Source organism: Mugil cephalus, chromosome 3, assembly GCF_022458985.1.
Source record: "Mugil cephalus isolate CIBA_MC_2020 chromosome 3, CIBA_Mcephalus_1.1, whole genome shotgun sequence".
Taxonomy (NCBI): domain Eukaryota; kingdom Metazoa; phylum Chordata; class Actinopteri; order Mugiliformes; family Mugilidae; genus Mugil; species Mugil cephalus.
Genome location: NC_061772.1, coordinates 18,163,115 through 18,187,524, shown reverse-complemented (window position 1 = coordinate 18,187,524; position 24,410 = coordinate 18,163,115). Strand labels below are relative to the sequence as shown.

General features: G+C 41.5%; 1 protein-coding gene across 4 annotated transcripts in view; it reads right to left on the bottom strand.

Moving 5' to 3' along the window:
• The window catches only part of LOC125005085 (C-myc promoter-binding protein-like), a 66,827-nt gene extending 42,621 nt beyond the window's left edge, over nucleotides 1-24,206 (bottom strand). For all 4 annotated transcript variants that reach the window (XM_047580058.1, XM_047580060.1, XM_047580059.1 and 1 more), the window contains exons 1-5: nucleotides 23,980-24,206; nucleotides 11,114-11,444; nucleotides 6,889-7,135; nucleotides 3,825-3,894; nucleotides 714-883 (exon numbers count right to left, since the gene is read on the bottom strand). In XM_047580058.1, the coding sequence (XP_047436014.1) occupies nucleotides 714-883; nucleotides 3,825-3,894; nucleotides 6,889-7,135; nucleotides 11,114-11,424 (798 nt within the window). In that variant the 5' untranslated portion in view covers nucleotides 11,425-11,444; nucleotides 23,980-24,206. The remainder of the gene's footprint in view (nucleotides 1-713; nucleotides 884-3,824; nucleotides 3,895-6,888; nucleotides 7,136-11,113; nucleotides 11,445-23,979) is intronic.
• Nucleotides 24,207-24,410: the final 204 nt, after the last annotated feature.

The window sequence follows — 24,410 nt, the reverse complement described above, 5'->3', positions numbered from 1 at the left end:
GCTGAACTACCTCAGTCAATTAAATATGTCAAAAAAAAAGAGTCCTGTATGAGTTACTAAATGCATGTTGATTATACACTGGGTTTAGTGACGTACTAACCATTATTATACTGTTGATTAGTTATTTATTTTTAATTTATTTTAGTCACTCAGGTTAAAGCTTCACAGATGGCAGACCAAGACTTATATAAATAACCTGTATCAGAAAGACGTTTACATACCATAACATCCTAATTTCACTCAGAGTAATTCCATTAGCAGATGTTAGCTGCTAGTATGAATGTAAACTATGCGTGTGCACTGGAGCGAGTGGATGATTAAAAGAGACAGAGCACACATTGCTGTCGCAGTTTATTAAAAACCAGCAGTAACAAGTCAATATTAGTTCTTCACGTCTACAGAAGGTTCAACCTTGTTGTTAATGTTTTCTTAAAGTATTTACTATTTTAGTGTTTTATCGGTTATTTTATTCAAAAAGTTTGTGGTAAAAGTTTTTCAGCAGACAATGGAAACATAGATGACCCACTTTTCCTTCTGGCATGCAGCATGTTGGGGTTTTCCTTTGCCCCACTACAGTGTGTAAGTCTGTGGTCGTGTCAGCTGTGTAGTTGACAGTTAAAGCCTGTTAATGTGGGGCAACAGTTAACACTTGTTGTATCTGATGCTGCTGAGATGTTTGCTAGTGGAACAGAGAAGTGAATCCATCCACTCACCTTCTCTCCAGAGGCTCCGGTGAGAACGAAGGTGGAAAAAACAGGGAGGGAGTATTTGGTGTTAGCCGGCCAGCACTCAATCGTGGCCCCCATGGGAAGGCAGAAGAGAGGGACGGACTCTGGCAGAGGGAACGACTCGTAGTCCTCCTCTGGATATCTGCTGAATAAACCTAGCAGGAAAAAGAGAAACAAAGTGAGAACTCAATTTCCAGAGGAGCTAAGGGCAACCTCCTCCAATGACTACCGATTAAAAGCTAATGTGGATGCAAAAGTGCCTTTCTAATGAGCTTAAAATGAAACAAAACAAGTCCAATGCACTATAATTACACTGATAATGTCCTACTTTTGTTGAGTCAGTGTGTCATTTGAAACGCCTGAGTTTGCAAGAAGCAATTGATTCTTAATAAACAGACCTTCGAGACATTAATCACTGTCAGCGGACACGCAGAAGGAACAGTGATTTTATTTCGTCTTAACTGGCTACAGGATGTCTAGCCTGCGTTGGTTCTCTCCGGATACTCCGGCTTCCTCCCACCGCCCAAAGACATGCTCGTTAGGTTAATTAGTGATTCTAAAACAGTCATAGGTGTGAATGTGAGTGTGTGTGTGAATGGTCTGTGTTAGCCCTGCGATAGACTGGAGACCTGTCCAGGTTGTGCCCCACCTCTCGCCCTGTGACATGACATCTGATGTGTCTGTGACCCTAGATTTCCCAGCGCGGTCGAAACAGTTTGTACTAGTCGCCGACCAAGACCAAGGAAATGGTCATTGATTTCCGCAAGTCCAAGGGGGGCGCAGCCTGACAGACGAGAACAGGAGGCGTCTGGACAAGTTAATTTGCACGGCTGGCTCGGTTCTGGGGAGGAGTATGGACTCTGTGGGGACTGTCACTGAAAGGTGCTACACGAGGAAGGTACAGAGCATCCTGGACTGTGACAGTCACCCCCCCCTTCACCCCACCCTGGCTGGACAGGAAAGCACCCACAGCCAACGGCTCCTGTCACTGAGCTGCAGGACGGAGCACTTCAGGAGGTCATTCATCCCCACAGACATCAGAATACACAACGCTAACTGTTAGCGGTCCAATGGTGAATGGCTTGGCTGATTGCACTGTTTGTTGCGCATCGGAACACGAGACACTTTATATAACCTCACACTGAGACACTTTAAAATGTCTGTTTATCTCATGTCTGTACATAAATGCCTGTATTATAATTCTTACTACCTCATATTCTTAAGATTTTTTTTTTTATATTTTGACTCTTATTCTTGAGTCTATGTCTGCTTCATATCGGAAATCACCGCTCTCGCAATGAGGATCTTGAAGTCAGCGTCTCTTCACAGTTCTTGTTTTTTTTTGTTTGTTTTTTTAAGGTAACTTAGGTAACAGGCAACGCATTTCTGAAGGTTGGCATGATAAATGCATACGGTACTTTTCAGTCCATTCGTCATAAAAGGATCTATTTTCTGCATCATCTTTTCGTTTCATGGCCTTTAAGAGTACCATTTTAGCCTTCCTGTGTTAAGAGGCCTTTTCCTTCCACTAACTGAAACTGTATTGAAGCCAGTGATGACGACCATGGAGGTTTTGTTTCAGCTGTGTTTGTTTTTCAAGTGCTCTATAAATAAAGTTTACTTGAATTGAGTTGAGGCAAAATATCTCTAGCACTCCTGGTGGTTGACTGTGGTATAAGTGATAGGGGCTCATAAAACTCATAAAAGCTAAAAATGCCTTCAGTTTTGTAATGAGATGAAATAATATAAACAATAAATAAACATTAAATAATAATGTTATGCCAAAATTTTACTTTTATTTTATTTTATTTGAGGGTCCGGCCCCCAAGGTGACTGTCCAGTAAAATTTTGGCCCAACGACAAGACTGAATAAAGTGTAGACCAACAGATCAGCATCAAGAGAGGTTTTCCTCGTCTCCCAGCTCATAGCAGCAACAAACCTCCTCAAATGACTGTTTATAGTTTAACTGGAGACCAAACTTTCTGACTACAAATAGGAATTTAGCAGTAAAAGGGGGGACCCCTGCCTGGTGACCTTCCAAAAATTACTCCTGCTGTGACGGCCACAAGGGTGGTCTCACTTTTAGTGGCCTGTGTTTCTCTTCCCTCCTTCCAGGTAGCTGCTAGGACGAGCATGCTGGGTTCAAGAGGCTGTAAATCAGGCCACAACATATTATCATCCACTAACTGACTAATTCAGACTTATGCAACTCGCTCATATATAAACCCTCGTGCAGATATGACAAACTCACTGAAAAACTGACTGTGACAAGTATTTAAATCAGTTAATTTAATTAAATTCTTAATTTAAACTAGAGTCTACACTCCTTTGTTCTATCTTAACAGTCCGGTTCTGGCTCTATACTACACACAATTAACACTGGATTACAGTACGGTGTTCTTTCTCAATATTTAATTTGTCCGTAAATATAATCTCAAATCTTGATCCCGGAGAGCCAATCGTCTTCTCCCTGAGATAAAACTTAATTTCTGTGAGCTGACTCACCCACAGCATTGCTAGAAACAGATAGGATCGCTGCATTCACAGTCTGCTGCATATTCGAGGCCCAAACCAGAAAACAACAGCCAGCAGCCGGTCTCTGGCTGAGCCACACGCAGCCACGGTGAGCCAACAGCGTTATCAGAAAATTAAAATCTTCTCTCAGAGTTTTTGGCATTGGAGCGTCGCCCAGATTTAATAATCCTTGTGTTGCAATTAAGTATATGCTAACTATTCAAACCCTTTAATGAGTAGATATTGAGCAGATAAGCAAGTAAAATAAGGAGTAAATATTGACATGCAGAGGCCTTTGTCATCATTCCATTTCTGAAGCGTCCGCATGCTTCAACAAGACTGAACTTGCAGGTGTGATTGTAGCCAAATGTCCTCGAAGACCTTCCTCTCTAGAGACACCAACCACAGAGACGCACAGCGGGCGCAACAACGGCCAATATGTGCAATGCGATAAATATTTATGATGATAATTATTTTCTGAGGAAGGACAGAAAGTATTTACAGACAACATGGTGTTTGGCATCTCCGAGGTTCACACCATGTGTGTGTGCGCTGGTAGTTACAGGATTAAGAAGGCTTACCTGCTTTGTAGGCTATTGAGTTGGTTTTGGCCACAGACTTCTTATAACACAGGTAGACAGAGGAGCCCCACTGAAAACAAGAGAGAAATGTTAAAACTTATGTGCACTCATATGCACCATCATACAGCTAATTACAAAAAAAAAATTGTCCCAGTGTTGAAGTGAACGTACGATCTAATTGCTTCCACGTAGCATTACAGTCAGATTTGTCATAACAAGGAGCATTTAAGTGTTTTGTAGCCAGCTATGAATAAAAGCATATCGGTTTTTAAAAAAAAGTGTGACGGCAAGAAATATGTATGGAGGCCCTGGATCTCTAGGAATGGACCAGAACATAAACAAGCAATACAAAGAATAAAAAAATACATTGTCGCCAAAAAGTATTTGCATTACACTTGTACATTTATTCATTCAAGAAAACGGATCATTTTAACATATCTATGAGTTGCAACAATGAGTGAACCCTTGCTTTAGTCAGGACTTTGAGTTTGCCGCTCCAAAGCATTCATCTTCTTCAACCACGCTTCTGTCGAACGACTTTCGCGCATGGGCTCTTTTTGGTGGTATAATTCAGAATGCATTGGTCTATTAATGCTGGCAGGGCGAACCGGGCCCAGACGGAGCAAAACAAGGACTTTACCACCTCTGTGTTTCACGGACGGATGAAGTTCTGACGCTGGAATGCAGTTTTGTTTCATCTCCAAACATAACACCCCTAATTTAAATCTAATAACACTGTTTTAGTTTCATCTGTCCACAAAAGATTTTCATTTTCCTGAAAAAACACATACACAAACTTAATATTTCACCTGTTGGACTGAGTTCTCTTTGTCTACGTTCAGGATAAGTATGAATGTTTTCAGTCTTTTTATGCAGATATGTAGACAATCCTGAAATCTGCACATACTGTTAAGAGGCACTGTATATGTGCTTATTGTTGGTAAACTGGACTTTGATTTCTGATTTTCTGTTTAGTTGCAAAGCCTTGGCAGAAAACTCTGAAACACCAAGGACAAACGATCATTTTTCAAACGATCTTCACCGGTAAGAGATAGCTTTTTTTATTTTTTTTTACATTGTATATTTTGTGGAGAACATTTGCTTTTATCAAGAAATGAAGAGAAAGAGAGTTGTAGGATGACTGCCACTGACCCAAATGTTTTTAGATTAAAGTTTCTTACAGAAAACACATTTCAGATTTCAATACTTTTTTAGTTGCTACATCCACTGACAACAGAACTAATCTCTAAACTTTGGGCCCACAAAACAATTATTATCTTTTCTATTCCCAAGACACTTGAGACTCAAAAGAAAGTGAGTTATGTAATTATGGCAGCAGAGCTTTGTTTGTTTGGTCCACATGAGGTAAACATCAGCCAAGTTTCCAGGAGGGACAGAAAGTCTTTATGGAGGCAGCAAAACAACCAGTTGTTCAAACAAGTATCAAGTGCCAGAATCAATGGATCGATTCAGTCTGGTCAATAAAGACATAAAACCTTCTTCTCCTTCTTCTACACTTCCAGCAGATTTGATGCTCCACAGCAAACAGAACTGTTTTGTCAATAAAGTTCTGTAGGGGCTGATGTTTGGGGCCATTTAAACACGCAGATCATTTTTTGTAGCGTCCATGTAAAAGTTGGATTCTCTGATCTGAATGAATGATCAGGCTGATGCAGCCAGAATTAGCATATTCAAAATAGGTTATTTAAGTGCGTTTTCCTTTCATTACTTCCGCTTTAGTCGAATTGTTACCAGGACTAAGGACTTGAACTTGTTAGTTTAGCTATAATATTGATATTATTAATCATAGTTTCCAAAGAAACTACACTCAGGGATGTGCATTTAGCACCTAAACCGTATTAAGTGAATCAATGATGCGTCTAATAAATAAACGCTGTGATAATTAGTCACTCCTCTTTGACAACTACGATGCTCACGGAGCTTTGATGAAATATTAAAAGCATCTCCTACATTAGTCAGACTGAAATATTAGCCTAGCGAGATCTCATCTCGGTCGGTCTGAAGTGGTTTTAGGACACGCACACACACTGACACAGTGGCACGGAGGGGGCTGCCTGTTCTAGGAAAGTCAAATGTAGAACAAGCCGACACCACAATAGCTTGGAGGGTGTGAGACACAAGAGAGAGAGGACATAAGAAGAATATGACAGGGAAGCACATTGAGCAAAAACAATTTTAAAAGAAATTCAATTAGCCCTGGGAGGCTATTTAAGGCGCATGCATAGTCAAGACACTTAAAAATAGAACAATGTGCAATATATACAAAAACTAAGCTATAAATGTTTGAAACTTTCCAGACAGTAAAGCTGTTGTTCCTCTAATGACCACTAGATGCTGGGTTCAAAAATTAGTGAATCTCGATGTCACAATGTTCATGTTTACAGTAGAAATAATCTACTAAATGGACAATTTCTCCATTTATGACGACTGTACCGGGGAGAAACTCTTAAACTCTTTATCAAGGCTGGTTTGAGTGAGAGGTGGGTGTCCCCTTGAGTTGCTAGTCGTCCATCTCATTTTGTCATTAACTAACCACTCGTTAGTTGAGGTCAGCCACTGATATGGCTGGGTATCACTACCGATCTCCTGAATCTATTCGATTAGAAGTTATTTAGAAATATTTCACATTGCTTAAAACTGGTGTTGTTACTGGTTCCAGATATTTGTTGTATTTCTACAGTATTTTACCACTAGTTTCACATGTTGCATTTGCTCTTTTCCACTTTTTAACACAGTACTTCTTGCTCCTTCTTCTCAGTGTGCTTCTGTTATGTTTTGGATTTTTGGTAAGAGGATGCAGAAAATGGCCTATGTTTTACAAAATAAATTCAAGGAATTTGTCAACCAATATCTGATCTTTAAAAACTAAATCTATTCGACTCAAGTAACGTTTGACGCTCTGGGTGTATAAATTCATCTTAAAAATTACTTCTGCTGAATCCAAACGTATTTGGAGCTGCGGGAAATATCTGGACTCCACCGAGAAATGCCTCACCAAACAGAATGTAAACTGTGATCGAACACCACAGGCTCCCTGACTCACCATGCTGCTGTTGAGGTTCTTCTCCACCTTGCAGAAGGTGTGCGGGGGCGTCTCACCCTTGCTGGGGATGATGATGCAGATGTCGGTGACAGCCAGGGCGGCGTGCTGCTGGCTCTCAGGCGCCCGGCGGTACGTGACGTAGATGCGCTGCGAGGAGTTACCGCTGATGTTGGCCGGGCGGCCAGAGGGTGTGGTCTGGATGAGGTGGCAGCCCTGCTTCAGTCGCTCCTTCCACTCGTACAGCACACTGTGGGAGGAGGCCAAACAAAACACCACATCAGTGTGCAGTTAGAACTGACTGATGTACTTTATTATCTCACTGGGCCGATAAGGTGGAGCTCCACGTTTAAATCTTAAATTGGGCATTTCTCCCAGCTTTTAGTGGCTGACAAAAAAAAAAGGAGTTGATTTGTTAGCTGTGTACCTCGTAAAATTCAAAGGAGCATTTGATGCAATTTATGATTTACCAATAAGAGATTTATGAGCTGGCAGTGAGACTTCAGCCTCTGGGCCAGTTTGACCTCAATGACTTTGGCCGCTCTCATGAGTCTGCCATCAAATTGTGTTGAGTTTTGTTGTTAATTTTGACACACTAGCGGGGACACAAGTTGATTCTCCTCCTTCCCGTGCATGGATGCGTTTTGTTTCTTGGTGACACAATAATTGCATGTGGTGGTAAAAGATTGGCAGTTTGGCACATTTCACATCAGGCAACAGCAACACACTAGCAAAAACCCAAGCAGCAATTCAACACAGGGCACTCGGGGTGAATCCAAACCAACAGTAATCTCTACTCATTAAATAAAAAATACACCTTTTCTTTTAGTACAAGAGTTTTGTTGAGGAAGACGAGTGATGGACAGAAAGTTGGATCGTGGTTATTAGAAGCAGCAAAAAATCAATATGTGTATTCCTGCACTTCCTGTATATTCACTGTCTTCTTCTTATTCAGTTAGGATCATCGATATGGGACACAATTCGTGTTATTTCTCCTTAAAGTGCAGACTCCCAGCTTTACTTCAAGCTTCAACAAGTTAAACATAGATATCACATGAAACATGAAGGAATTGAATCCATGCTTCACTAGAACGCTTTGGAAGAGGATCCTAGTTTCATCTGGCCAAAGAATGCTGTTCCAGGGGAAAAGCCAACTCTAGCCTTTCTATTCTTGAGGGTCATGAATATGAATGATGTGCAAAATGCATTCGCTCTCACAAGGACTTCCCTTTATGATATGCCTTCCTCCGGGAGAGTGTTCTTTACTTGACTGGATTTTTTCCTTTGATCACTGAGATCATCCACCGCCACTGTTTCCCATGGACTAGCAGGCATTTTTGTGTCGCTGTGCTCACCTGTGATTCCCTTTTAATCAGAACCCACCGAACTATTCATTTATTCACTTGCGTAGTCTTGGAATCTCTCTGCTCTCTGGTCTAATTTGCTCTGTTTTTGCAGCCGGTGCCAGGATTCTAAGAAATCTCTGAGCAATGCGAAGTGGACGGGCACCAAGCTTAACTAATGTTAATTTCGGGGGCAGCACGATTGAGACAGTGACCAAAGGGAGCAGCTGATGAGGTTAATTGACCTATGACGCAGGCACTGAGACCCCAAATGTTTAACTGATAATGGGCTTGGAGCATCAGGTGAACCCAGGTGGAGCAGAGGAGTCGCTCACTTTGTAGAGAGGGATGACGGCAAGGAGAGCGAGCTCCCTGCCTACACCAGGAATATTTTTAGACATATGAGGTGGGAAAATGAGGGATAGAAAGGCAACAAGAGCCTAGAACTCCACTAGTGACCAACTGTCAGCTGCAAAGCCTGTTTGTCTTGCATTTCTTTTTGAATGCGTGGGGTTGAGTGGGTTTGCAGCACTCAAAATCAAGTCCAGACCTACCTTCAGGCTGGTTAATCGATAAAGAAGCTGTAATTTGACTGTTACGGTCTACAGTTCTGTTTTGGTTAATAGCTCAAAGGACAGGAATTAACTGGCTGTACTTCAACCATGCGTACCCCTGAATTACGACTTGACCTAAGCAGTCCACTTTCAATCATGACATGTTACACCAAAACCAAACCACTTATGAGGACTCAGAGGTACGTAGAAGTGGCAGTATTTTTAAACATCCCACTTTGTACTTTCATTATACACTTATCCTTTATTACTGCTTCCAGTGAACTTGAAAGTCATTTTGTGGCACTATCTAAAATAAATAAAAAAAAAAGAACTGAAAGTGGTCGGCGATGGGATTTTACGTTTTGTCTTGCACTTCACATCCTCTCTCTATTGACAGAATCGACCATTTCTGTAGAATTTCAAACTGCCCTTTGTGTTTGTTCAATTAGACCTTGAACAGACCTCTCCAAACAGAGAGGTCTGTTAGAGCTTTGCGCAATATTTTTAAAAGAAGCACATCTGTATTTAAACAGAAGTGGATTACTTCTGGTACGACATAGCTTAATAAAACACTGGAAGGAGCAGAGCACAGAGCCAATTCTGGACACTTTCCTTGTAAAAGACCTTTCCCACAGCATTGATTTTGACGCTTCAGAGCAGAAAAGCACAACTGTAATTAATAATATTGACCGTATTCATTTAGAAGAACCAGGTCCAGTGTCATCCATGTTGGTTCAATGGAGAGGATTCATAATTTACATAGCAATTGTTAATAATATTTACTTCAACTGGACTTTTTCTGCAATGTATTTTTCCAAATGTTCCCTAAATGAACTCCGACTGTCACGGATGATATTAACGGTTCCTGTTGCGGGCTGAGCAAAGATTCCCCATTACAGGGAGCAATAAGTAAAAATGCATTTAACGGATGGCTACAGCTGCTCACCCACACACTCAGCTTCCCATTAGTCCTGCAAGTGTCTGAGAAGTGCATCCCCTCGGGGATATCAGCACACTAAAGCTGCTGATACTGTCTGGGCACTGGCTCTGTGTCAGTGCCCGATAAGCACTGCACTCTCGTTGTGTCAGAGGCCAGCGTGAGCCTCTTTAGCATTGTCACCACCTGCCTCTGTCAGCTATAGGCGGGCGAGGACTGAACAAATAGCATTCACACGGTTCAAAAGACGCTGCTGAGGGGGACACCTGTAGCAGTGCTTCACTTCCTTTTGTTGCAGAATCACCGTGAGGAACGGCTGCAAGGCACACAGGAAAAAAAAAACTGCCGCACGGGAGGATTTTCAGACAGAGCAGAGCACTTTCCACAGTTCAGAGCTTTTCTGGACCACATTACTTCACCTTTTTCACAGAGAACACAAGTAGGAGGATGGCAGTTATATAAAGAGCAAGAACAATGCAGAGAGAGCTGCAGATAATCCTTAGCCTTATGTAGTCACACTCAATTTTTGACGTGATACGAGAATATGAGTCTGGTAACGCGCCATTTGGATTTCAGGATGGGACGCGTTTCAACTGATATAGAGAAAATAAAATATCTCTGAAAGCAACTGGATTGTCCTCCAACCAATTCAGCTCCACAGCGTTCAGATGACGCGTACGACTACATCGCTGTAACTCTTCCGTCCCAGCGGAGCAGCTCCACGCCAACATTTTGTGGGCGGTTGGCAAAATAAGAAGAGAAAATAGAAGACAAATGATGCTGCACATTTTAGGTCCGCTCAGACACTGCATAAAGATGAAGCAATCTTCCTTAACTTGTCTGGAAAATGCTGTGAAACTGAAATGACAGTCGAAGCAGAAGATGGTGCTGCAGTTTCAACATGCAAATGCAAAAATGAGTTGCAATCAGCCCTTGTTTCACTTTTGCTGTTTAAGTATTTTTCTTCATGGGACTAAAAGCATCGTGTTCTCATTTGTGGTTTTTAGTGGAACATCCTAACAACCACTGGATGGATATCCTTGAAATTTGGTACACGCATTCATCCCTTTCCGGATGCACTGAACTAACTTGATCCCTTTATTTCACATTTGGCTTCATCGTCCATTCATCCCTTTTTCTGCAACTTGCCCCCCTCATCAGTCTGGCTGCTCCGCTCTCATCCCAAAGGCTAAATTATACATTCTAATTTAGTTTTACCAAATTCACGCAAATTAAATTACACCAGTCTTTGCTGTAATTTGTAATTTGTGCTTGAAGCACAAAGCAGTTTTCAGCAAGTGAGCAGTGTTTTGTTCCTGTGCCATTTAGTGCCACCTTGTTTGAATACTAAACAAACTTCAGAGGAAACAAAATAAAACTCTTTTGGAGCTTACCCCAGGTCAATGAGCGGCGGTTTGTCACAGCCTCGCCGGTAGCACAGGAAGATCTGGGGCGCCATGAGGCCTCCGTTGTTAAGATCGGCCGACTGGCCGGTCGGTGTCGTCTCTATGCACGTGTACCCCGGCGGTACCTCCTCGCCCAGCGAGCGGATCACCACCGCCACGTCGGTGATGGGCGCTTTGGGCTTGGCCGTCTTGTGGCAGACGTCATCAAAGTGGATCTCCTGGTCCAACGGCTTGGACGAGTCTGTCAGACCGGCCACCACAAAGTAGTCGGCTACACGAGGGCCTTTGTCCTCCATCATTTCCCATCCCCGCCAACTGCCTTCAGAGGGGAAGAGGAAGAGACAGAGCGAGAGGAAGAGATACAGGGGTCAGGGGAGATTGATTTTCATTGTGGTGGCAGGTACAGATGGTTCTTGTGTCCTTGCTTTGACCGTAAAATAAAAAATCTTTCTCATAAATCTCACTGCTTATAAGGGCAAATGAAAAGAGAGGACAAAACCATGAGGAAGAGAGGGTATTTCATTAGGTACCAAGCAGCCATTTAGAGTTTAAATAGTTAGCGGGTGGCCTTTAACCGTGCCAACTTTAGGTCCCGTGATCAGCTGAAGGTTCAACGCCCCAGCTCAAGGACACCCGAGGCTCTGAAGAGGACAGAACAGTTGGTGTAAAAGGTTTTGAAACCTTTCTATAATTGTGAAGCTCAGTTAAAAGCCTGACTGGCTACACAGACCTGAGTGTGCATTTTAAAAAGGGAGCAGTGAGGTGTTTCTTCACACTTCAAATTCTGCCTCAATTACAGACCAGAGCCACATAAAACGCCTCAGCTTAGAGGCTTTGTGATATTATGGGCTCTATTAAGCAGAGTGATAAAAGTCAAAGAGTAGTTTTCTTAATCCATCATAAGAAGGGCATGTCCCGACTGCACCACTGCTGGAAAACGTGATGCTAAACGTTCCACAATGAGAGAATAAAAACAGAAAACAACACAGTAATTGTTACGTGCGGTGAAAGTCCAAACAACACCAGAACATTTTGTTCTTGAGAAAACAAACAAACAAAGAGACTGAAACACATTCGCCACGCTCTGACAACGGTCCGTGCATCAAACGGCGCAGAGTTAATCTGATACACTTTACGAGCGATTGTTTGCTGTGTCACAATCTGGTCGCCTGTTTCAGGAGAACAGCAAGAACCGAAACCACTGAGACTAGATTTGCATGTGGGCCAAAGATACAGAAGAGAACGAAATTAATGGCGTGTTAGAGAAACTATAACATGTCTAAAAACAGCTGCTGCTGGAGGCCTCAGCCAAAAAAAAAAAAAAGTTAAACGTGTGCTTTCTTGTTTCCATTATAAGATTTATTCAGTCCCACTGTGAGACTGTTTAACGGATGCAGTGATAAAACAAACGCATCGCAGTTTCATTCAATAAATTGTGTCTTACTAATAATAATTTTCTACCAACAGTTTGGCCTTCAGCAGTAGACCTGTTGTGAGTGTATTATGCTCATTTCTTCTTGCATTTTACATGAATGTGTCACTCAGTCCTAAATTGCTAAATTGCCTAAATTTAATTTTTTGTAGCTTTGGGCTGTTGTGGCGTAAAGTCTCAGTCTGCCTACAGGAAATGAGTGTGTGTCAGCGGGTCCAGATGAAACTTAGGAAGAATGTGAGAAATGTGTATCAACGCGATAAACACAGTAAAGTTTTTATATTCAGATAACAAACGGAATTTGCATAGCTGTTGACGGCACAGTCAGCGAGAATCTCTCGACCAGATCGTCTGCAGCTGGATTTTGCAACACGAGACATTTCGCTCTACTTAATTGTGAATAATGTAACTGGATGAGGCCTGTGATTCCAACCATATGCAGTCACAGAGGGTGTGGGAAGAGAGATTTAATTAACGGGGTGTGTTAGCGAGTCTAAATGCGTTGACTCAGGGGGGAAAGGTGAAAAAGCTGCCAACTCCAGTCTGGAGGCGAGATTATAGCTGATGTCACATAAAAGAGTCTTTTTATCGACGTCATCACACTTCTCTCGTGTCCTCTCTCTGCTCTGACCTCTATTCATCTCCAGGTTGTAAATGTCGTCTAACGCTCTTGTTTCTGCACATTTAAACCGTTTAAACCTAAACGTCTGTAATTAGGCGATATTCTAACGACGCTTGGTTTACAGTTTGCTGTTTTGAACATTTGGTGAGAAGAGCTGTGTATTTATTAGTCTTCGCGGGATTAATGACCTGCGTTCACACTCAAAGAGCAATGTGTGTTTCTTTCTATGTCCCGGCTCCTGACAGATGGTGAGAAAACGCTGGTTCACTGTGTTCTGACTCCTACACTCAGATTACAAGTGCATCTCGCCTCATCATTTCCTCACTGTGGGAAACCAATGAGAAAACAGTCACGGCAAATTGAGCTGATTTTCTGTGCCAAGTGATGTCTGGTCAGCTGTGATGGAAAATAGGGTGGATCAGGCGTCTTTCAGACAAAATCTGTTAAATCTACCATCGCACCGCGGCCACGAGTGAGAGAACACCCGGTTAGACCGGGGGTGACCACGGGAGCTCCAAGGGCCACACATCTGCACATCATCCCGAGTCCAACATCACGGCCTGTGTTCGACTTCCTGCCCAACACTCGGCTCATAAAGTTTCCTGGGACACTCACGTTGCAACACACTGGAGAAACACTCAAGAGTACAGGATGTGGGACATGTGCTCGCTTTTCTTTCAGAAACGCTTGTCCAGGAATTGAGCAAATTGCTAAACGGACAAAGAGGCATTTCTCAATTCAAGCACTGATTTAATATGAGACCTCAGCTGTGTGGGCTCAAGATCGTGCCATAAACCAAAACAAATATTTTGAAAGCTTAAAATTAAATGAAAACAGCGAAACTAGGTCTTGAAGACTTGCATAGTTTCCCTTGTTCACAGTGCATCTCCCTTTTAATCAGTGTTTTTTCCAGTTTCAAATTTGTCACTGTTGCATTGTTTTTCAGATTTGAAACATTGCAAATGGTGATCCATTGTTTCATGACCTATTATAGGAGGTTGGAGCTAATCCCAGTTATCCTTGGGGTGATAAAGGGGGGATACAGCCTGGATAGGTTGTTACAATATCACAAGGCAAGCACACCTACCTCCAGTATAGATCAACCTAACGTGCATGTCTTTGGATTATGGGAGCAACTGGAGCACCTGGCAGAACCCACAGGGGAAAAGGGACACAACGCAAACTCACAGAAACACTTCTAACAGACAGCACGCTCGCGTTTCAAGCCTTCCTGCCGAGCTGACAGCTGCTAAACCACCAAACCAGTCTGAAAACTGCTGCACATAAGCCTCTAAAACCTTGAAACTTACATTTTGAAAGGGTCACAAAACAAAACTTTTATCTCTCTATTAGACTTTAAGCTTCCAAACACTGATTCCGTCACGGTCTTGATGTCACGTCATAGAGATGACTTTGATAAATTGTTTCAATCATTACTATTCAAAATTTGGTTTTATTCATTAAAACTTCATCAGTGTGTCCCTGACTTTGGTAGAGTGACTAAATAAAGTTGGATTTGATGGGAGTAGCCGTTATCGGTGGTGCAAACCACTGCATTTGCCTACAACATTAATCGCTCTGCAATTAACACAATAGGTGAGCAAGTGTCTACAAAAGCTGATAAACAAGGTAAGACATCTATAAAGTTGCATAACAGTCCTAGGCATAAAGACTGAATTACTCAAAGCAAGTGTAGGCTATTTAAGTAATAATTTCATATGCACTTTAGGATAAAGCGAAGGGTGGACTAGTGCAGGGTGTTGGCCAGTACAACGCATATCTTACTTCTTGCAAATGACCAGGGAAACTTTGCATGACTCAACTGACAGAAAACCCCACCTTGGCATTGTCTCATGAACGCACAGAAAGTGCAGTTAACTCCTCAAAAAGTATAGAAGTGTAACAACAAATAAAAAAAAAAAAAAACAGATGTTGACCCAATTTATTTCAGCAGTATCAGGTTCTTTAGTGAAACCCCTCCGTCACGCTGACGACAGAGCAACACGACGGCCAAAGAATGACACTCTTCCCGGCTATGTTGTCTGTCCGCTAAAAATACAACACATGCCAAAGCAGCAGCATGGCGACGCATGTTACGTAAGTATTGCATCTATATGCGCCTATTTGGGGCAGTCCTGGACTCTCGCTGAAAGCAAACCGCCTCTATTGTCTGTAGCAGGACTGCCCTATATTACAAAAATAGAAGGAATCAACATAAGTGCACCACAGAGACACAGGTGACGGCATGAAAAATGAATTTCACAGTTCCAACTTTCATTCCGGTGAATCTTCATGCATGAGGATGATCACAAGGCTGCGTGGGCTACACGGTGTACTGATCCTGAAGCTTTATGTGAACATTAAGCCAAAGTTCAGCATAAACACTTTGAGATCTCGATAGAGTCAACACAGATGCATCAATATGCCGAGAAGGCATAAGGGTGTGAAACATTTAGCCTTAAGCTCATGGATTTTTCATGCAACGATCATCACTGGATTCCCTCCAAGGAGCTGCATCCAAGAGATGCAGACCAGTGACTCACACTGTGGCTGACGCATAAGAAAGAAAACTTGCATCACAGTTTAACTGGTCTAATCCAAATATCGTAATTCGCTGGCAGACCCGACTGTAAGGGAGATCTTGACTTAAGTTTGAGGTGAACGCCCGAACAGAGAAGAGAGGTCTGACTGATTCATACGAGCAGAAAAAGGCTGTAAATGTTTAGAGCGTGTGCTCAGATCTTCACCTTATGGGTCTTTGCTGTGGTTCTAAATGACTACAGAATTGATTTAGGTATTTCTGAATCACAAATGTCTGGCTTCTTCCAAAGACTTTGCATGACATATTTCCTTGTAAAGCACGTGTTAAACAACTTTTTGGCGCGACTCAGCTCAATGCACAGATCACCTGGTGTCGGTGGTTCTCTCTGATTCGTTACACTAATCACACAGAGCAGAGAACAGTGTGGGAGCAAGACAAAGCCTCCACAGGCCCAAGAACTTTCAAATGGGCCACATGAAAGGCGCCGGCGCCAGAGTCGTAGACAAAGCTTCCCAGCCCAAACTCGCTGACTTCAAATCACAGTAGGAGCTAAGGGAGGAGTTCGATAAGATATCCAGACCCAAAAGACCTTCTGTCACTTTCACAAGGGTTTTGTTTAAGCCATCGTGACAGGGGAACGATTTCCAGCTGTTTTGACTTCACAGAAACTGGAGCCAGTGAAACTCGCCAAAGGGACTCTCGTTTTTGAGGTTGGCCACAGCTGTATAGACACCCAGCACAGAGACAGCCACAGCAGGGCAGACACGTGGAGGAGGTGAAAAGGAATGCACTCCAGAACATAAACACAAGCCAGTAGGAAGTCAAGCATCTGCTTCTAGTTAGCCCTGAGGGGCTGGCGTTCAGCTCGTTTGTCTTTTAACAGCATCAGGTCGAACAGTATCCACGAGGAAAGATAACCTCTGTGAGAAACAAGCAATTCCACGTGAAAGTGTAATCTCTACCTGACTTGTTATCCAAACTTCTCGACTGAACACTGAAATTCAACTCGTGTTGTTTCACATTTGTGCAAACATTGCAGACACTCCTGACTGAAAAGCTGATTCTGACAAAGCTTTAAACAACCATCTCCCAAAACAATCCAAACAATTAAAGGTACGCCCGCTGAAAGGAAGCCTTAAGACGTCAAGTTCAGCAGATTCCCATTCTGGTATAACCATCGTTTTAATACGTGATAGCTAGAACTGTGCATGCCCTTACACTGCAATAAGACTAAGATAATGAATGTTGGTGTACAATGTGGAAACATTAAGCACAGGATGTGGTTGGGAGGCATTAATATATCAGGCTTTGTCACAGTCAGTTCTGTTGTTTGTGTGTTTCATCCTTAATCACCAACATTTTAAACTAATTTCACCATCAAGGACTAAACTCAATGTCATCTGGCAATTGCTGCATTTCCATTACCCCTGAAATGAGCAAAACCCCAATATCGCAATAAAAAAAATGGTAATTAGAAACACCTACATTTTGAACAACCTCTCAAATATTGCTTAAACATTTTTATGCTCTCGTGAGGTGGTTTTTCAGATGTATTGATACAACAGTTTATCGCAAAAATTCAATGGAAACACTTTTTTTGCGCAATTTCTCGTCACCGGAGATGACGCAACCAGTTTATTGAAGTCCATCGTCCTCAAAGTGAAGTCTCATGTGATGAGAATTTAAGAGAGTTATGGGATATCGCGAGACAAGACTTTACGAGAGTTACAGCTCATTCGCAAGACACCTTTCAATGGAAACACGTACAAAGCAAGCAATTTTACAGAAATATCGCTTTTATTTTGCGAAACACTGTAATGGAAACGCAGCTATTAAGACATTGTCTAGATTTTAGTGGGATATTTACCTGTTTTTTTTTATCTTTGACTATTGCACCTAACATATTATTTTAAGAAAACACAAAGGCATGCAGGTTACTGAGATGCTCATTCACTCGTTTACATGTTTTGCAAATTTACAAAAAATTGTCATCATACTTCTTAATATCTTTTTAAACTGAAATAATACTGATTTCCCTCAAACCTGGACTAACCTCGTTAAAGATACTACCAATTAACAACAAAATCTCAAAAAATAACGTCAACACCGAAGGCACAGCTGATCACAGCTTTCTTAAACCACAGAAACATCTGCTGCTTTATTCAGCGAAGAATGCAAATGTTTACACGCAGCTTTGGCATCAAACACAGCCCATCAACATCAAGCACTTGTTGAGGCAGGAGGAGGATCCTCAGGGCCACTGAGCGTTGGGGTTTTATACACGATACTTGACTTTACAGTAGGAGTGTGACTAATGTAACAGATATGAATGAAGAAAGAAGGATCAACACGTAGCAAATGGAAGTAACAGAGTCAAGGTCAGCAATTGTACCCTGAAGGGACAGATCCATATATGACGCAATCTCATTATGCACTGTGTAATGACAATACGGGTATTTTATTCTATTCTATGAATAAATTAATACAACTAGAAAGACATTGGTGAGCATAATAAATGTCTGTACGAGGTCTTAACCTACATTTCAAAAGATGTTTTGAATTGCAACTCAGGTTTCATGGAACCTTTGTATGAGTGCAAGGCTCCATCAAATTAAGCTGATGGATGGTGATACGGCAGCATGAGACGCAGCAGGGACAGACTTTACCTGCTGGCAGATGATACAATTAACCTCACACGTTGATTGTATCTAAAAAAGATTAAAGAAATTGAGCAGAATAATTTACAGCACAGATTAAAGATGATGTGAGAAGCAAAGTCGATGAAAACATTCCGAGTCTGACAGCACTTGTTTGTCTATTTTACAGCAATTGCGAGGCAATAACAACATGCACACGCGCAGCTGCACCAGCAGCTCCACTGTGACTTGTGAATGAAAATAAAAAACACTCCAAGAGTTGTGTTTGGAGATGCTCTGTGTTCCACTTGACTGATCAGATAGACGCGATGAAAAGCTAGAATGCAAACACTGTCAAGAAGCATTTCAAACAAAAGGAGGAAACACGCCAAATTCTGTTTATGTGACAGCTGAATGTGATGTAAGTTGTTTTTGTGTTTGTTAGTTTAGAATGTATGCTTTTACATCTACACATAGAGTGCATCCCGTATGTTGAGGCACCAGTCTAGATAGGGCATTTAACAATTTGATGTTACAGTTCTACAAGATTAGAACAGGAGGGGTATTCAGTTGGTTGCAATATACAACCTCGCCACTAGATGCCACTAAATCATACAAACAGACCCTTTAACTATGAATAATATTAGAGCTGGTTTTAAAGTAAAACATATTTTCTGATTCAAATCTCTCAATCAGTTTTGATAGATCCGATATCAATTAATAAAATGTTGAGATTTACCGACCATTTTCTGCATCCTCATACTAGAAATCTCACGAGGTCTCACGGGACTGGGTTTGCATGACAGATTCAAAACATGACAGAGGAGCATTGTTTAGAAACTGAAATCTGTCACTGAATTGATATAAAAAAAAGCATCCTAATCCTACAAACTAGAGCTTTAACAATGTATTATGTTTTTATGTTATTATCATACACCATTAACCATCATATTTGGAGCATCAATCCAAAAAAGGTTGTGGCCTGTGCTTCAACATTTTTTCTATTTAACTGCAATGAATCTAATAATATCAGTCAATGTATCTGCCTAATTTCCTAATTAGCCTCAAATCAACGTATTTGGTCCATGAGCATTTTCTTGTTGGTACTTTATTTAAATTGTACTTGCCTACCTGCACTTTGGTTTTAGCAACGGTGGCTTAGACCTCAGCTATTTGTGAAGGCTCCTGCAGACTTTATGTTTCATCTGTGAGACATGCCAACAACTGGGAACCACAACTTAAGCAAGAAACGTAACTGAGAGTGAGAAAATAAACCACCTGATTTTGGGATCATAATCTTCAATTGGAAAGAAATCAAAGTAAACAGAGGAGTCACAGTTCCCTGTCCTGAGCACTGTATGAGAGGTTACCATCATGGTTCTGTGTACAGTATTAGCACGAGGAAGTGCTAATGCAGTAGGCTTGTGGGAATTAAACACCGTGTCTCCAGGAAACCCGATATCACAAACCTGCCCTGCCTCCCAGTCTGATCTTTTAATCCCCTGGTTGGCAGAAAACATTCTCAAGCCGGTAGCTTTGCTTCCAGGTAAGAGAAAATGATTTGAATGAGCATTCAAAGAATGTCTTTTTATTTGCAGCTTGTTAACTATGGCAGTGTTAATTTAGTCATGTCTTCAGTCAGAGCAATAAGAGGAAATGGATGCAATAGCGGGGAATGATCTCTTACCTGTGTGAGCCCAGCAGACCACACAGCAGCTGCACAATAATGTGAGAAACAATTACAACCTGCACCAGTGGAGCTTTGATTGTTGCAAGCTTATACACAAGAAAGTTTTAATTAAATCTAGAAAGTTTTAGTTAAATCTACAGAAGTCACACTCCTCGAAAATCAGACTTTAATGCAATTCGACAAAAAAGGCGAAAAATGTTTTTCTACTTCAATGGTTATGGAGGCATCAAAAAATCCATCCTTGTACAGTTGTCACAAATGGAGAAAGTAGCTACAAAGACCAAAACATTGTTTTTGCGTGCCAGGCCGAAAACATGTTTATTTCTGTGAAGTTGCACAGATGGAGATCATCTATGGGGACTGGCTCATGTTCGGAACCAGTCTCGAGCGGCCATTCAAGGAAAAACAGTTTTTGACAGCTCAGCTCATGGCTCATTTTTCAGCACCAGAGTTTGCAGCTTGGTTCTCACAGATGACTTTGCTAAAAGCTGTGAATCATCCCTACTGAACACCACATGCCACCCACCAACTGAGGACATATCCTGTCCTTTTCCCCGCAGACAATACTTTGAGCTTACAGCTAATTAGTGTTTGTGGATGGTATTCCCTGTGAACATGTGATCCCACACTCACTTGTTATGCATGCACATCTATATAAGCCATTGTTTTCTATTACAGACTCTCGTTTTGACTACATTAAACAGAAGAGTAGGCTGTGCTATGACATAGGGCTGAGTTTCACTATTCGCTTCTGATTTCCTGAACTGAGTTTATTCTGATTCACAGGGTCTTGATTCGATTCTATATCAGTCAATTTAAGAGATATTTCAGTTTGGAGCAATTTTACTTAAAACTAAAACTACTGTTGTTACTGGTTCAAGACATTAAACAACCAATTATAAAGAGTTAAAATTTCCTGAATCACTTCAATTCCGATTCATATGGTCCTGAAGAATTTTGAGAATCAATCTGAGATTTCAGCTGCTAAATTATTTCACTTAATTATAGGAGGCTTTCACTACTACTGTTGTCGGAACATTTTACCTCTAGATTGTCACTTTGTATATGGCTTTGCTTAAATTGTCCATCTTTCCTATATCATCATCATCATCATCATCATAAGTTTTAAATCAAATCATCTTTCAGTGGTTGTGTCACAAACTTGGTCAAAAATTCTGTATACATACATTTTGAATACATCTTATTGATGAAATACTTAAAACATTAATCTAAACTAAATGTTTCCATTCATCGTTGATACTCGTAGAGCAAAAACACAACCTAAAATGCGTCTTTTCAGAACCACCATGCTGCATCAATCAACAATGCTGTAGAAACCATTGGAAAGACAAAGAGGCACGACAGAGAGGGCAAAAAAAAGTTCTGCCACTCTTCTAGTCTGTTACCATCTCTAACACTATCTCCAACTGAAATTATGAGCCAATACTCAATCAAACACATCGGCATTTAAAGACATTATAGAAAAATGTAGGGGCATCGTTAGAAACTGTTGTTCTTTGAAGTCTACAATGTGTAAACAATGTGTCCCATGACCTTGGTGAAACTCAAATTGGCAGATAATCTTCCTACTTACTCCCACAAGTTACTTACACCAACTTGTGGGAAACCATTTATAGAGCTTTCATAACTCTGCTGTGGTTTCATCTCAAAATAACTTGTGGAAAGCGATGAACATAGCAGTTTTCCTCCTTTTAAGTCTTTGAATACCTGACCTAGGTTTTTGTGGAAAGGCCCATACTGTGTATCCTGGGACACCCATAGTTTGATAGGAATCTCAGGATTTCAACAAAAGGCTACAGTATCAGTCATGCATTCACAGCCAGAGACACAGACACATTCATATGAAGCTCAAGTCGCTAGTAGATCGTAGTGCTGGTTGCTTTTTGACCTGAGCGAAGAAGAATTTAAAATCTAAAAATATTGCTAGCATATGGGCGAAGCTAGCTTTTCTTGACCTCACTTCTACCTGAAAACATAATACCATTAATGGCGCCACCGCTCCACCTGAGTTTACCCAAAGCCATTGGTCGTCACCTAAAATCTGATATTAGATGAATTTAACACCTACCTACTTTACATCGCCAATTTTGTTTGTTTGTTTGTTTGTTTTTGCCAACCATTGGTACAACTCCTCAAATTTTGTTTACATTTCATGCTCTCTAATCTATTTTCAAGCCAAAATGTTTCAGAGTGAAACAAGAAGGACATAGTCATTGTAGAGCACTGCTGCCCTTCAACATTTTATTTTCTGGTTTGTAGAAGACCTTGAACAGTTTTTTTAATTTAAATAAAAAAATACCTTGTAGATCACAAAAAGTAGCTCTTATGCAGGCAGTAGTCTCTTTTTGAAAAGAATATATGGTAGAACCTAAAGTTGTCGATGGTGTTTCCCTGCGGTTAACATTTACAGAATCTGTGCTTGCGTCATTATGTTAATCAAATGTGTCACTGGCCCCTACTGGTCATCGCTTCAAAGGTAGGATTAGTTCAACTTTGTATTAGCCTACTTTTTTCAGTGCAATAATTCTGTGAATTTTGTTAACAACCCGTGGTCTCTGGTTGCCACTGGTCTCTTTTCTTCCTACTAGCTACTAGTCTCTTCCTGGGTAACTTACAGCTCTGAAGGCTGTTTTCCCACTTTATATGTGTTCGATGAAATACACAAACTGAGAATAACGTTCACCCTTCGCCTCAGGTACTGAAACCATCAGTGCATTTGGTGTCAGTTATAAGTAAACAGCAGGTAGACACCCCTGGTGTCAGGATCAGAGGAACCGGGGTTACATGAAGTCTTCAACTAGTCAGACAGGTCTAGCTGTGTATCCCTTTGATCTTTAACTCACTGCTGTAAATTCTGCCACATGACTGCACAGCCAGGTCCAGCAACGTATGCAGTCACTCTTTTTTTTTTTTTTTTTGTCCTGGACTACAATTTAAAATATGACTTATCTTCCTCTGACACATTCCAAACATGAAGAGACAATGCAATAAGTCACCCTTTCCATCATGTGCACAGCAACAAGGTCTTCTTATGTGAAATTTCATAATGGCAGGGGAATGAGAAGCCCCAAAAAGAAGCAGAGCAGACAGAGAATTTATGGGTTTTCGGTGCAGGTTATCTTTCTGGTGGGTGGAGCTGAGGTTTCCAAATGACAGGCTTGAGGGTATTTCTGTCGCATGTACGATTTGACCAGACTTGTCTGGCCCGTGCGACACCACTAAACGACGCAGAGGCAAATTTCTTGTGAAGTAATCCAGCATATGAATTCCAGACAGAAGCAGCTGCCAACGCCACCAAGCACAAACGCTGCTATCTGATGGTTTTCATTAGGCGTGAGCTCTACTCCTGGTGCGTGTCTTTGCAGCTCAGTTTGTTCACCTTGCATTGACACAAATTCTCAGACAGTCATACCGGTGGCATAAAATTACACCGTGCTGCAAATCCCTCACATGAAATGCACCTTTCTGTGCATAAAAAAGAAGAAGAAAAAAAAACTGAACAACCTGATATATGTTTAGGCAATAGGGTGTGCGTGGACTGAAGAGTGTGGTGTTTTGGGTTATTTTTAGCTCTGGACCGCATGCTAGTGGTTATAACAGTTATATGACCTGATGTTTGTTGTAGTCTGGCTAAATGGATTATTAAAATAGTCACGAATTATAGAAAACAACCTGTGGCTAGGCTTCAAGAATGAACAATGAGGAGAGGGTAGGAGGGTTAAATGCTGCAAGGGCTTGAATGACATATAGATTAAACAGATAAAATAATTATAATAATATTTTAAGGTTCACACGGTAAGCAACAGAGATTTCTAGCTTGTTCCAGGACTAGTTAGCAGCCGGCAGCTGTTCGGTAAATCTCTCAGCAGCCACTCAGTCACTGCTCATAGCGGCTCATCATTTCTACTTACCCCGTTAGTGAACGTCAAAATCGGTCCTCACGCACAACTTCGACCGGTGTCCGTCGTCTACCGGTGCTGCTGCATTACCGGCGAGGCGTGACAGCCGGCTGTTGTTGTTGTTGTTGTTATTTATTTAGTTCCCCCCGCACCTCTCCTTCTCGGAGAATAGCCGTGAGCGAGGCAGCTTCTTCTGTCAGTCACCGTGCCGAGCCGGCTGTCCGCTCCGCCGCCATCTTGGTTGTGATGGGAATCCGCCGACACACACACACACACACGCGCATAAACACACATTCGTGTTTCCATGACTTCAGAGGACATTCCATTCACTTCCATTCATTCTCTGCAGACTTAAAAACCATAAACATTATATACTCAGTCCTTTAGAAAGTCGACCAGTCCTACTCCTGATACTACACCAAAATATTATTTTACAACAATAA